The sequence below is a fragment of the Macaca fascicularis genome, chromosome 1 (assembly GCF_037993035.2).
Source record: "Macaca fascicularis isolate 582-1 chromosome 1, T2T-MFA8v1.1".
NCBI lineage: Eukaryota > Metazoa > Chordata > Mammalia > Primates > Cercopithecidae > Macaca > Macaca fascicularis.
Window position 1 is genome coordinate 102,694,095 of NC_088375.1, and position 14,446 is coordinate 102,708,540.

The 14,446-nt window shown below is 38.2% G+C and overlaps 1 protein-coding gene across 1 annotated transcript; it reads left to right on the forward strand.

Annotated features, from left to right (window-relative positions):
• Positions 1 to 11,398: 11,398 nt before the first annotated feature.
• On the forward strand, positions 11,399 to 12,345 carry OR10T2 (olfactory receptor family 10 subfamily T member 2). Its single transcript, XM_015453564.3, is given in 2 exon segments — positions 11,399 to 11,831; positions 11,834 to 12,345. Coding segments are annotated over 2 exon segments (945 nt in total).
• The last annotated feature ends 2,101 nt before the right edge of the window (positions 12,346 to 14,446 follow it).

Consider the following 14,446-nt stretch of genomic DNA (forward strand, 5'->3'; position numbering starts at 1 on the left):
TTATGACAGATTTGAAGGATCATCCGGGGTTTTAGGGCAGCCATGGTTACAGATGAAGCACACAAACTGATTCATTTAGCTTTCAAATATCAGCCTGACCAGCGCTCTTCTTCTCAATAAGAAGTAACACTCTGAGACATTAAATGGACATTTTTCAGCAGATCCATGTGAGGCTGAGATCTTGATGACCCATTTCTTTTAAATTACCCTTACCACCCCCCCACCACACACACACACACACAGGCACACACACCACATCTAAGGTAATCAACCGTCCTCTACATAAAAGACTCGGGGTTGCACCTGAAATAATTGCCCGGTCACTTAACTTTGTTTCTAGGCCTACAACAAGAACTAGATCACAGTGTAATCGGATAGAGAGGTACAAGGTTGACTCTGAGAACAGACAAACTGAAAAAATGATAATAAATAATAATAATAATATGCCTTCCAATTTGTATCTGTGGGACTTAAGAGAGTATATTTAGGAAAGAATTGTAAAGATTTTAGCCAAGGGAGAAGAAACATAAATTGGAATTCAATCAAATTCATTGCTATGGGAGTATTCCCTTGGGCTTCAGAATTTAATATATTGGTTCATGCATCCAAAAGTGGCATTAATATTTTGCTAGTTAATAGACTAAAGAAAACCTAAATTAAACTTGATTTATGGTTAATAAGTTGGAAATGCCACATCTTTTAACTCACTGTAAAGGAATTAATTCAAAGGTTCAGAGAAATGTATGTGTTGGAGTGAATTATTTGGACAGCCTCCTTGGCTAATCCCTAACCACCATTACATAGGAGACCTAGAAAATAATCACCCACCAATGTATTAATAAATGCATCAATAAATGCATTGGTGATGAGAATATAAACATCTTTGAAGAGTTCTGTAGAAACTGTCATTAGTAAACTAGAGATGATGGTGATGATGCTACAGAGAAATTGAGCTCACTGCTATCAATAAGAGTAATAGTATTCCAGAGGATGGAAGGCAAGAGGTTACATGAAACTGTCAGGGAGAAGATACGGGAAATAACCAATATAAACCTGAAGTTGAGAGTAATGAGAGGAGTTTTGTCCTGCAGAGATCTGTAGAAATGGCTAATGCATAAGGGATTTCTAGCAATGAAGCAGATGAGCAGACAACTAAAGTTGTTTGACATTTATTTCATGTCTTACGAACAGGTAAAAGTAAGTTACTAGTGTTTTAATTCATGTCCTCCCACCCAATTGCCAACATCAATTCCCAAACCCAAAACCCCTTGATTGTGAGAGTAGATGGGGAATTTTGAGGAAAGACAAAACAGCATGGCCACAATTATATCCTGAGAATCTTGTTACAACATTTCCCTAGAGAAATTTGCCATCTACTAAGGTATCTGTGTACTGGATAAAAAAAAAAAATACCCAGGCCTTCTAGGAATCATAAGATATACTGTCTATTAACCTGTTCAGATCCCAAGAGATCTAAAATGCCACTATGATCTACTTTTCAGAGGAGGGACTTATGGAGATAGAATATTAAATGAGGTCTTGGCTCAAGTTTACCAGAGTTTAAGGCTGTTTGAAACTGAGTTTGGCTCCTGTGAAAGTTGATTTTTTTCTTGTTTAATCTTGTTCCTATATATCCCCTTTAAAATGTCAATTCAAAGCTTGGGAAGTTCACCAGCCTCATCACTCTTCAGTGGTTCATGATCTATATATTTGCCCTTTACCTCCATGTGTCTCAACCTCTTGACATTTTGGTAATATCTTCCAGAATTGTCAGATTCTCCTTGGGAGGTAATTACTCCCAAAGACCAGGACAACATCCCAGGTTACTTGACTTTCCTGAATCCTAATTCTGTGTTAAAGTCTGATGCCTTCAGTCTGATTTTTTTTCCAATATTTTGTGTAGTTGTTCTAGTTATTACTAGTCTGTGGGTTGACTGAAAATTTCTAGCTCACTATTCCCCAAAGATGAACTCTAATATATTTTAACTAAAGTAAATATCCTTAAACGTAATATATACACTAAATGGCACATAAATCATAAGGGTTTAGCTTAATGAAAGTGTTACAAATTGAACATACCTAATAAATAGCTTCAATATTATGAGAACCCTGTAGGGCTTCATTGTACTGCCTCTTAGGTATTACATTTCTAAATATAACTTCTATCCTGACTTCTACCACCATCATTTTGACCTTTCCTTGATCATTATATAAATGGAATCATACTGTGCTTGGCCTGTATCTCTACATATCATGTCTATGATAATTTTATTTTCTTTTTGTTTTTCTTCAGTAGACTTTATTTTTAGAGCATATTTAGGTTCATAGAAAAAAATGTACAGAAAATATCAAATTCCCTTGTGGCCCCTATCCTGCACAGTTTTTCCTATTTTTAACATTCTGAGTTATTGCAGTGCATTCTTTATTTGTTAAACCAATGTTGACACATTATTATTAGCCTAAGTCCGTATATTTTACATTTGGGTTCATACTACATATTTTCAGAACAGCATAATATCATATGTCACAATTACAGTATTATACAGAATAGTTTCACTGTCCTAAAAACGCCTTGAGCCCCACTTATTTTTCCCTCGCCTCCTTCTCTGAATCCCTGGAAACCACCAGTGGTCATTTTATTATTTCAACGGTGTTGCTTTTTCCAGAATGTCATGTAGTTGGGATCACATAGTATACAGGCTTTTCAGACAGCTTTTTTTCTCTTAGCAATACACATTTAAGGTTCCTCAATGACTTTTCATGGCTTGATAGCCCATTTATTTTTCTTTTTTTTAAATTTTCATTCTTTACTTCTTTTTTTATGTACTTTAAGTTTTAGGGTACCTGTGCACAACGTGCAGGTTTGTTACATATGTATACATGTGTCATGTTGGTGTGCTGCACCCATTAACTCATCATTTACATTACATATATCTCCTAATGCTATCCCTCTCCCCTACCTCCTCCCCCCACCCCACAACAGGCCCCAATGTGTGATGTTCCCCTTCCTGTGTCCAAGTGTTCTCATTGCTCAATTCCCACCTATGAGTGAGAACATGCGGTCTTTGGTTTTTTGTCCTTGCCATAGTTTGCTGAGAATGATGGTTTCTAGCTTCATCCATGTCCCTACAAAGGACATGAACTCATCCTTTTTTATAGCAGCATGGTATTCCATGGTGTATATGTGCCACATTTTCTTAATCCAGTCTATCATTGATGGACATTTGGGTTGGTTCCAATTCTTTGCTTTTGTGAATAGTGCTGCAGCAAACATACATATGCATGTGTCTTTATAGCAGCATGATTTAGTAATGGGATGGCTGGGTCAAATAGTATTTCTAGTTCGAGATCCTTGAGGAATCACCACACTGTCTTCTACAATAGTTGAAGTAGTTTACAGTCCCACCAACAGTGTAAAAGTGTTCCTATTTCTCCACATCCGCTCCAGCACTTGTTGTTTCCTGACTTTTTAATGATTGCCATTCTAACTGGTATGAGATGGTACCTCATTATGGTTTTGGTTTGCATTTCTCTAATGGTCAGCGATGATGAGCATTTTTTCATGTGTCTGTTGGCTGCATAAATGTCTTCTTTTGAGAAGTGTCTGTTCATATCCTTCACCCACTTTTTGATGGGGTTGTTTGTTTTTTTCTTGTAAATTTGTTTGAGTTCTTTGTAGATTCTGGATATTAGCCCTTTGTCAGATGAGTAGATTGCAAAAATTTCCTCCCATTCTGTAGGTTGCTTGTTCACTCTGGTGGTAGTTTCTTTTGCTGTGCAGAAGCTCTTTAGTTTAATTGGATCCCATTTGTCAATTTTGGCTTTTGTTGCCATTGCTTTTGGTGTTTTAGTCATAAAGTCCTTGCCCATGCCTATGTCCTGAATGGTATTGATTTGGTTTTCTTCTAGGGTTTTTATGGTTTTAGGTCTAACATTTAAGTCTTAAATCCATCTTGAATTAACTTTTGTATAAGGTGTAAGGAAGGGATCCAGTTTCAGCTTTCTACATATGACTAGCCAGTTTTCCTAGCACCATTTATTAAATAGAGAATCCTTTCCCCATTTCTTGTTTTTGTCAGGTTTGTCAAAGATCAGATGGTTATGGATGTGTGGTATTATTTCTGAGGACTCTGTTCTGTTCCATTGGTCTATCTCTCTGTTTTGGTACCAGTGCCATGCTGTTTTGGTTACTGTAGCCTTGTAGTATAGTTTGAAGTCAGGTAGCGTATGCCTCCCGCTTTGTTCTTTTGGCTGAGGATTGTCTTGGCAATGTGGGCTCTTTTTTGGTTCCATATGAACTTTAAAGCAGTTTTTTCCAATTTTGTGAAGAAAGTCATTGGTAGCTTGATGGGAATGGCACTGAATCTATAAATTACCTTGGGCAGTATGGCCATTTTCACAATATTCATTCTTCCTATCCATGAGCATGGAATGTTCTTCCATTTGTTTGTGTCCTCTTTTATTTCACTGAAATAAAAGTGAAATATTGTGGTTTGTAGTTCTCCTTGAAGAGGTCCTTGACATCCCTTGTAAGTTGGATTCCTAAGTATATTATTCTCTTTGAAGCAATTGTGAATGGGAGTTCACTCATGATTTCACTCTCTGTTTGTCTGTTATTGATGTGTAAGAATGCTTGTGATTTTTGCACATTGATTTTGTATCCTGAGACTTTGCTGAAGTTGCTTATCAGTGAAAGGAGATTTTGGGCTGAGATGATGGGGTTTTCTAAATATACAATCATGTCATCTGCAAAAACGGACAATTTGACTTCTTCTTTTCCTAACTGAATACCCTTGATTTCTTTCTCCTGCCTGCTTGCCCTAGCCAGAACTTCCAACACTATGTTGAATAGGAGTGGTGAGAGAGGGCATCCCTGTCTTGTGCCAGTTTTCAAAAGGAATGCTTCCAGTTTTTGCCCATTCAGTATGATATTGGCTGTGGGTCTGTCATAAATAGCTCTTCTTACTTTGAGATATGTCCCATCAATACCTAATTAATTGAGAGTTTTTAGCATGAAGGGTTGTTGAATTTTATTGAAGGCCTTTTCTGCATCTTTTAGGATAATCGTATGGTTTTGTCTTTGGTTCTGTTTATATGCTGGATTACATTTATTGATTTGTGTATGTTGAACCAGCCTTGCATCCCAGGGATGAAGGCCACTTGATCATGGTGGATAAGCTTTTTGGTGTGCTGCTGGATTCGGTTTGCCAGTATTTTATTGAGGATTTTTGCATCGATGTTCATGAGGGATATTGGTCTAAAATTCTCTTGTTTTGTTGTATCTCTGCCAGACTTTGGTATCAGGATGATGCTGGCCTCATAAAATGAGCTAGGAGGATTCCCTCTTTTCCTACTGATTGGAATAGTTTCAGAAGGAATGGTACCAGCTCTTCCTTGTACCTCTGGTAGAATTCAGCTGTGAATCCATCTGTTCCTGGACTGCTTTTGATTGGTAGGCTATTAATTATTGCCTCAATTTCAGAGCTTGTTATTGGTCTATTCAGGGATTCAACTTCTTCCTGGTTTAGTCTTGGGGGGGTATATTTGTCTAGGAATTTATCCATTTCTTCTAGATTTTCAAGTTTATTTGCATAGAAGTGTTTATAGTATTCTCTGATGGTAATTTGTATTTCTGTGGGATCGGTGGTGATATCCCCTTTATCATTTTATATTGTGTCTATGTGATTCTTCTCTCCTTTCTTCTTTATTAGTCTTGTTAGCGGTCTATCAGTTCTGTTCATCTTTCCAAAATACCAGCTCCTGGATTCATTGATTTTTTGAAGGATTTTTGTGTCTCTATCTCCTTCAGTTCTTTTCTGATCTTAGTTATATCATGTCTTCTGCTAGCTTTTGAATGTGTTTGCTCTTGCTTCTCTAGTTCTTTTAATTGTGATGTTAGAGTGTCAATTTTAGATCTTTCCTGTTTTCTCTTGTGGGCATTTAGTGCTACAAATTTCCCTCTACACACTGCTTTAAACGTGTCCCGGAGATTCTGGTATGTTGTGTCTTTTTTCTCATTGGTTTCAAAGAACATCTTTATTTCTGCCTTCATTTCGTTATATACCCCGTAGTCAATCAGAAGCAGGTTGTTCAGTTTCCATTCAGTTGTGCGGTTTTGAGTGAGTTTCTTCATCCATTTATTTTTCTATTTATCTGTTCTTTCACCAATACCACACTGTCTTGATTACTGTAGCTTTACAGTAAGTCTTCAGTTCAGATAGTGTCAGTTCTTCAACTTTGTTCCTCTCCTTCAATATGTTTTAAAATGTTGATTTTATTTTTATTCATACAAGGTAAGACCAGAAGATCAATAGATGACTGCCATTGAAAGACAGTTGATGACTTAGAGTTCCTGAGTGCCTGAGTGGGAAGGTGGCATGTCACCCCATGTACCATGGGGAGAACACAGAGCACAAAGTTCAGTTGTAGGCAGAAAGCAAACGGAAGTTTTGGAGAGCCTTTACAGTGATTTTGAAGCAAAGCAGGGTAAGTGATTTTGAGCAGGTTTAGAATTGGCTAGTTTAAACAATTTCACTGGGTTCCAGGACTATTCTTAGTTCCCTGATGCCTGGCCCTGGGGTGATTAGGATAAAGGAAACAGTGTCCCTCAGTCCAAGAGCATGCAAAAATAGGCAGTTGTGGGTATGACTTCTGGGTGTGTTCGATTGCACATGAAATGAAACTCGTTTGTTATCTCTATGAATTGCTAACCCTAGAAGGGTCAGTTTTTCCTGGTCAGGAAGGCCCCAGATAGAAAAGCATTGAATATGGAAACTAGAAAACAAGTTTAATATCTAATTTTTGACTCCCCCATTTGTTAGATTCTGGTCTTTAATTTCTCTCCATCTCATTCTGTGATTCTCTCAAATCAACAGCTTGGGTTTGTAATTTCATCCAGATAAATAAATGTCCTCAGAACAGAAGCAATTTCCAATGTTCCTTTATGGATTTTGCTTTCTTCAGATTTTGGCTAAAAATTCTTACTATACCTTCAGCTTGTCAATAGGCTTCTACAAATTTTAAAAATATTTTCCCAGCAATTTTGTTTCCAGAAAGAAAGTTTTCTCATGTGACCAGCCAAGCCACTACCAGAGTAGGAGTTCTCAGTCTTCCTCCTCATTCCTTTTTCCTTTGAGTGTCCTAGGCACAAAACATTTACTATTGACTTTTTACTCCTAATTCTTATATTTCTACTTGGCTTGTTATTCCAGAATGTTTTTGTTCATAAAAACATTTGCTGAATCTCAGCCCTGGTTGTGGTAAGGCGATCCCTGCTGGGGGTGCTCATCCTTGTAGCTCCCCTGCTGTTAATGTCACAATAACACTGAGCATCGTTCTACCTCTTATTACACATAGATCTGCTTACATCTGTCTTCTCTACTGGAGCAGATCAATTCACATATTTTGTCTTTGTATCACTATGATGCTTTATATACTGCTCTCTAAATCATGGCACTCAATGAATGGTTGCTGGATGAAAGTCATTTCCTTGCAATAATTCCTAGGAGAGAATTAAGATATTCAGTTCTTTGAATTTTTTGCAAGGCTTTGTTTTAGGAGAACAAAGACTACTTATGTAATTCCCAAAAGTGCCAAGCATACCTGCACTCACCAACCCCTGCCTTCATCTCTTATGCCTTATCAAAACAGTTTTATTGTATATCTCCTGGTTGGAGAATTTGGTTTCTCCTTCCATTTCAACATTTTGTAGCCTTGATGTCAGAAAATCACTGCAATACTTATCTACATTTGTAGTGCTGTGCAGAGATCAAATGTTTTATTGCCGTTTGAATTCTTTTCTTCTAGTATTAAATAATATGTCCTTGTTCAAGGTTAGTCATTTATTTTCTCTCTTGGTTTAGCTCTTATCGAGTCTCAGAAGACCTTACTCCTTAGAATCCCAGAAGGCTATAAATATTCTCAAATACAATTATATAGAATCTGAATTGACATATGAATATGGACCAGACTATTTTCAGCTCTTATTTAAGACTTAAAAAGGTTTGGACAATTACGTCTGTGTATAAGCTCTTTATGTAATGCTTCAATGCATTTCTTCCAATTATTTAATCTTCCAGGACAGATGTCATTGATTTTACAACTGACTTTCTGCTGCCTCTTTCAATATTTAAAAGACCTACCAGACTATAAGTCAGCAAACTCACATGACAGCTTCAGTGATCTTTTGAACAAAAGTAGGTAAGTCTATTTTCTTTGTCAGTTACTATCAAAAGAAAGAAATAGTTTCTACCAAAAATTCAGATGTGAATTCAGTTGCATAGTTTTTATTGTTATAAAAAGGATCCGAGCCAAAGTAAAACTTTATTTGTTCTTTCCTTGAAATAAAAAAGCTTCCACTCTGATAGAGTGCACACACACACACAAATACAGACACATACACACCCATAGACTCCCACCCCATCTTAATGTATCAAATTTAAATGCTGAGGGGCCAAACAACAGAAGTAACTAGAAAGACATGAAAACTCATCAGTGTAGATTTGTCTTTCTTAAATAAAAGATGATTTTGAGAAAAATAAACATTTAAGAATGACATGAATTACAGTAGAACAGAGAATACATTCTAGAAAAAATAGCATATGAAAAAACTCATAAAGAAACTATGCCATAATTTATTAAGTATTTAATTAGTGTCTGTTATGTGCCCAGTTTTGTTTGCAGCTGCTGCAGATTGTTTAGAATACATTGCTATGCCCCCTGCCTCAAAGAAAGAATGTAAATAGGGTTATAAGGCATCTACATAGGCAAATTGATTATAAAGTAATACAAGATAGTACCTAACCTGTTCCCATACATGCATGATTTTAAAATCCCTAAGAGCTACAAAGAGAATGAGCTATCTGTATGGACTCTAGTAGGCAGGGAAGCTTTATTGGAGAACATGGGACATGACAGGGATTTGAATATGAAAAACAATGGACAACACAAGTACATGAAGCAACCTGAAAAACAGATATAAAAACAATACTAGTGTTGTGGCCAAGATTAGAGGATGTTTTGTATATGACCAAATTCTCATGTAAGTCACAAAAAAAAAGAAGCTGATGATTTAGGGAGACATTGAAAGTTGTTTGATTCATAAAACTGTGATTGAAATTAAGCAACATCCCCTGGACCTTCCTTGCCTTTGAGTGTTTTCATCAATCATATCCTTGATTTGCCTACTTTCCTACCCCTTTTTCCTTTTTTCTTATCTAATCTCAGGATTAAAGAGAATAAAACTCATGTTGTAAAATTTGATAATTCAAATATTGGATAATTAAAATGAAATTATTCCAGAAAAGTCAGAAATGCTAAAATAAGTTTTACTTGAGCAAGCAGTGCAAAACTATGCTTTAGTCCTTTGGGAAAAGTATATGGGTAAATCATCTTCTCATAAGGTAAAGAATGGGTGCCATAAAATGTGGTAAGTAGAAAGTGGATTTGAAGTTAGAAGACTTGAATTCTGGTACTAGATCTACCACTTGAGTATATTATTTAATTTTTTGACATTCTAGTCAAGTCAAAATCTTTTAGCATGTGATAAATCACAAACTATGTTATATTCTAGGGACTCACTTTTTAATTAAATAAACGTTATTCCTGCACTTAAGAAGCTTATAATCTATAAAGAGTGCCAAATATATAAGGAGGTATGTTCAACGCGACATGTTAAATGTAAGGATAAGGATGTTCACAGGTTACTCTGCCCAGGAGAGGGCACTTAGTACACTTGCCTTACCTGTGAAATAGAGACAGACACTTTGGCTATCTACCAGGATGTTAGAGTCAAAATGAGGTAGCTTAGGTGAAAACATCTTATTTTCTGCAAGGTCTGATACAAAGGAAAAAGCTGTTGTAACAGGTGTGTGGAACTACCTAAGCAAATAAACCACAACAGAGATGATGAACAATGAACAAACCCAAGTGTGTCATGTCAAACAACTCCTAACATTTTATAGACATTAAAGTAGCCAACAAGTTGGGAGATGTTGAGTTGTGCAAATATTACATCTGGTTTCTCCTGAATCTCTGAAACTGATTCTGAAAGTAAAAATGATTAGGACTCTGGAAGGAGGAATAACCTAGACTATAAGATAATGAGAAGTTCCTGAGATAGTTTCTTCTCTTTTTATTTAGCACTTTCTGGCTATTTGATTTGCAAGAGATTCAAGGTGTGTTCATGGTATTTCCCCTCCTTTCTTCAACAGAAAGAAGACTTAACCTAAGTCTTCCTGCTCCACGCCATCCCTAGGGATCATCAATCTATTTTGTTTCATAGACAGATATGCCATAACCTTGTGACTCAGGTTTTACACTTGTGTCCCTTCACAATTCCAGAAACATACAGAACAAGTGTCATAGGATCATAAAAAAGAATTCAAAGGCTATAGACTCCTTAGATAAAAAAAGGGTAGATTTATTAAAGAACCCTGATTTGATCATTCCACAATGTATACATGTATCTAAACATCACATAATACCCCATAAATAGGTATAATTATTAGTTGCTAATACAAAATAAAATTTTAAAAGAAAATAATTTTTAATGTAAACATGAGAGTTCTTTCTTTAACTGTGCATATTTAAATTTTTGCTCAATTTTGAAAAAAGAATCTCAAGGATAAGAACACATGAGTCAAATGCAGGGAAACTCTGTCCTGATTTAAGGGTCCAGGCTCTTCTGGTGTTCGAGTATCAAACCAGGATATTTGCCTCTCAACTCCTTAGTTGTAAAAGCAGCTGACACATAGATTGGAGTTATGATGTGTTAAGTACTGTTTCAAGTACTTTACTGATATCATCTAAGTTAATTCTTATAATAATCTTATATAATATCTTCTACTATTATTTATGTCTTACAAACGACAAAAACTGTCACACTGAAGTTCACAGCTCTAAGTGCAAAGGCAAGTTTCAAACTCTAGCATTCTGGTTCCTGAGTTCATGCTTTGAGGCACAGTGTTTTAGTGCCTTTACAATAATGCTAATTAAAGGGATTGTTATATTAGGAAAAGAAACCAAATTACTAAGTTAGAATATACACCCAAAGACCAAATACATGCAGTACAAGAAAAACAATTTAAATTTTCTATTCCATATTAAAGGTAATGTTCTTCTTAAACTGAGAGAATTTTTTCACTTTGTTAAATAGTTGGATTCTTTTAACTTTGGGGTATGTATATACTGTAGATAATCATTTCTCTGTTACTTCAGATTAATAACTTATTGGAAAAATCATTAAAGAGGCTGTCTATGTCTAGATAGCCTAAGAGAAAGAGATGTTAATATTATGAATCTGACAATATACTTAAAGTAAAGCGTTGGGAAAATGTTCTTATTACAACGATAGTTATCATTTTGTCTCTTTCAAACACATTTACAGAAAGTTATTCAGATGCAAGGTTTCAACAAAACCACTGTGGTTACACAATTCATCCTGGTGGGTTTCTCCAGCCTGGGGGAGCTCCAGCTGCTGCTTTTTGTCATATTTCTTCTCCTAAACTTGACAGTCTTGGTGGCCAATGTGACCATCATGGCCGTTATTCACTTCAGCTGGACTCTCCACACTCCCATGTATGATTTTCTACTCATCCTTTCATTTTCTGAGTCCTGCTACACTTTTGTCATCATCCCTCAGCTGCTGGTCCACCTGCTCTTAGACACCAAGACCATCACCTTCATGGCCTGTGCCAACCAGCTCTTCTTCTTTCTTGCCTTTGCTTGGACCAACTGCTTCCTCATTGCTGTGATGGGATATGATCGCTATGTAGCCATTTGTCACTCTCTGAGGTACACGCTCATCATGAACAGAAGGCTGGGGTTGGGGTTGATTCTCTCTCAGGAGCCACAGGTTTCTTTTTTGCTTTGGTGGCCACCAACCACATTTGTGACATGCCTTTTTGTGGCCCCAACAGGGTTAACCACTATTTCTGTGACATGGCACCTGTTATCAAGTTAGCCTGCAATGACACCCATGTGAAAGAGCTGGCTTTATTTAGCCTCAGCATCCAGATAATTATGGTGCCTTTTCTGTTAATTCTCATATCCTATGGCTTCACAGTTAACACCATCCTGAAGATCCCTTCAGCTGAGGGCAAGAAGAAGGCCTTTGCCACCTGTCCCTCACACCTCACTATGGTCTTTGTCCACTATGGCTGTGCCTCTATCATCTCTCTGTGGCCCAAGTCCAAGTCTGCCTCAGACAAGGATCAGTTAGTGGCAGTGACCTACACAGTGGTTACTCCCTTACTTAGTCCTCTTGTCTATAGTCTGAGGAACAAGGAGGTAAAAACTGCATTGAAAAGAGTTCTTGGAATGCCTGCGGCAACCAAGATGAACTAACAAAAAATAAAAATAAAATTAGGATAGTCGAGGGGCGGAGCAAGATGGCCGAATAGGAACAGCTCCAGTCTCCAACTCGCAGCACGAGCGACACAGAAGACCGGTGATTTCTGCATTTTCAACTGAGGTACTGGGTTCATCTCACTAGGGAGTGCCAGACAATTGGTGCTGGTCAGCTGCTGCAGCTCGACCAGCGAGAGCTAAAGCAGGGCGAGGCATTGCCTCACCTGGGAAGCGCAAGGGGAAAGGGAGTCCCTTTTCCTAGCCAGGGGAACTGAGACACAACACCTGGAAAATCGGGTAACTCCCACCCCAATACTGCGCTTTAAGCAAACAGGCACACCAGGAGATTATATCCCACACCTGGCCGGGAGCCTCCCTCATTGGTAGCACAGCAGTCTGCGATCTGGCGGCAAGGCAGCAGCGACGCTAGGGGAGGGGCACCCACCATTGCTGAGGCTTAAGTAGGTAAACAAAGCCGCTGGGAAGCTCGAACTGGGTGGAGCTCACAGCAGCTCTAGGAAACCTGCCTGTCTCTGTAGACACCACCTCTGGGGACAGGGCGCAGTAAACAACAAAAGCAGCAGAAACCTCTGCAGATGCAAACGACTCTGTCTGACAGTTTTGAAGAGTGCAGTGGATCTCCCAACACGGAGGTTGAGATCTGAGAAGGGACACACTGCCTGCTCAAGTGGGTCCCTGGCCCCTGAGTAGCCTAACTGGGAGACATCCCCCACTAGTGGCAGTCTGACACCCCACACCTCACAGGGTGGAGTACACCCCTGAGAGGAAGCCTCCAAAGCAAGAATTACACAGGTACATTCGCTGTTCAGCAATATTCTATCTTCTGCAGCCTCTGCTGCTGACACCCAGGCAAACAGAGTCTGGAGTGGACCTCAAGCAATCTCCAACACACCTACAGCTGAGGGTCCTGACTGTTAGAAGGAAAACTATCAAACAGGAAGGACACCTACACCAAAACCCCATCAGTACGTCAACATCATCATCAAAGACCAGAGGCAGATAAAACCACAAAGATGGGGAAAAAGCTGGGCAGAAAAGCTGGAAATTCAAAAAATAAGAGTGCATCTCCCCCGGCAAAGGAGCGCAGCTCATTGCCAGCAATGGATCAAAGCTTGATGGAGAATGACTTTGACGAGATGAGAGAAGAAGGCTTCAGTCCATCAAACATCTCAGAGCTAAAGGAGGAATTACGTACCCAGCACAAAGAAACTAAAAATCTTGAAAAAAAAACTGGAAGAATTGATGGCTAGAGTAATTAATGCAGAGAAGGTCATAAATGAAATGAAAGAGATGAAAACCATGACACGAGAAATACGTGACAAATGCACAAGCTTCAGTAACCGACTCGATCAACTGGAAGAAAGAGTATCAGCGATTGAGGATCAAATGAATGAAATGAAGCGAGAAGAGAAACCAAAAGAAAAAAGAAGAAAAAGAAATGAACAAAGCCTGCAAGAAGTATGGGATTATGTAAAAAGACCAAATCTACGTCTGATTGGGGTGCCTGAAAGTGAGGGGGAAAATGGAACCAAGTTGGAAAACACTCTTCAGGATATCATCCAGGAGAACTTCCCCAACCTAGTAGGGCAGGCCAACATTCAAATCCAGGAAATACAGAGAACGCCACAAAGATACTCCTCGAGAAGAGCAACTCCAAGACACATAATTGCCAGATTCACCAAAGTTGAAATGAAGGAAAAAATCTTAAGGGCAGCCAGAGAGAAAGGTCGGGTTACCCACAAAGGGAAGCCCATCAGACTAACAGCAGATCTCTCGGCAGAAACTCTCCAAGCCAGAAGAGAGTGGGCGCCAATATTCAACATTCTTAAAGAAAAGAATTTTCAACCCAGAATTTCATATCCAGCCAAACTAAGTTTCATAAGTGAAGGAGAAATAAAATCCTTTACAGATAAGCAAATGCTTAGAGATTTTGTCAACACCAGGCCTGCCCTACAAGAGATCCTGAAGGAAGCACTAAACACCTCTACACAAATAAACTAGAAAATCCAAAAGAAATGGATAATTTCCTAGACAAATATACCCATCAAGACTAAACCAGGAAGAAGTTGAATCCCTG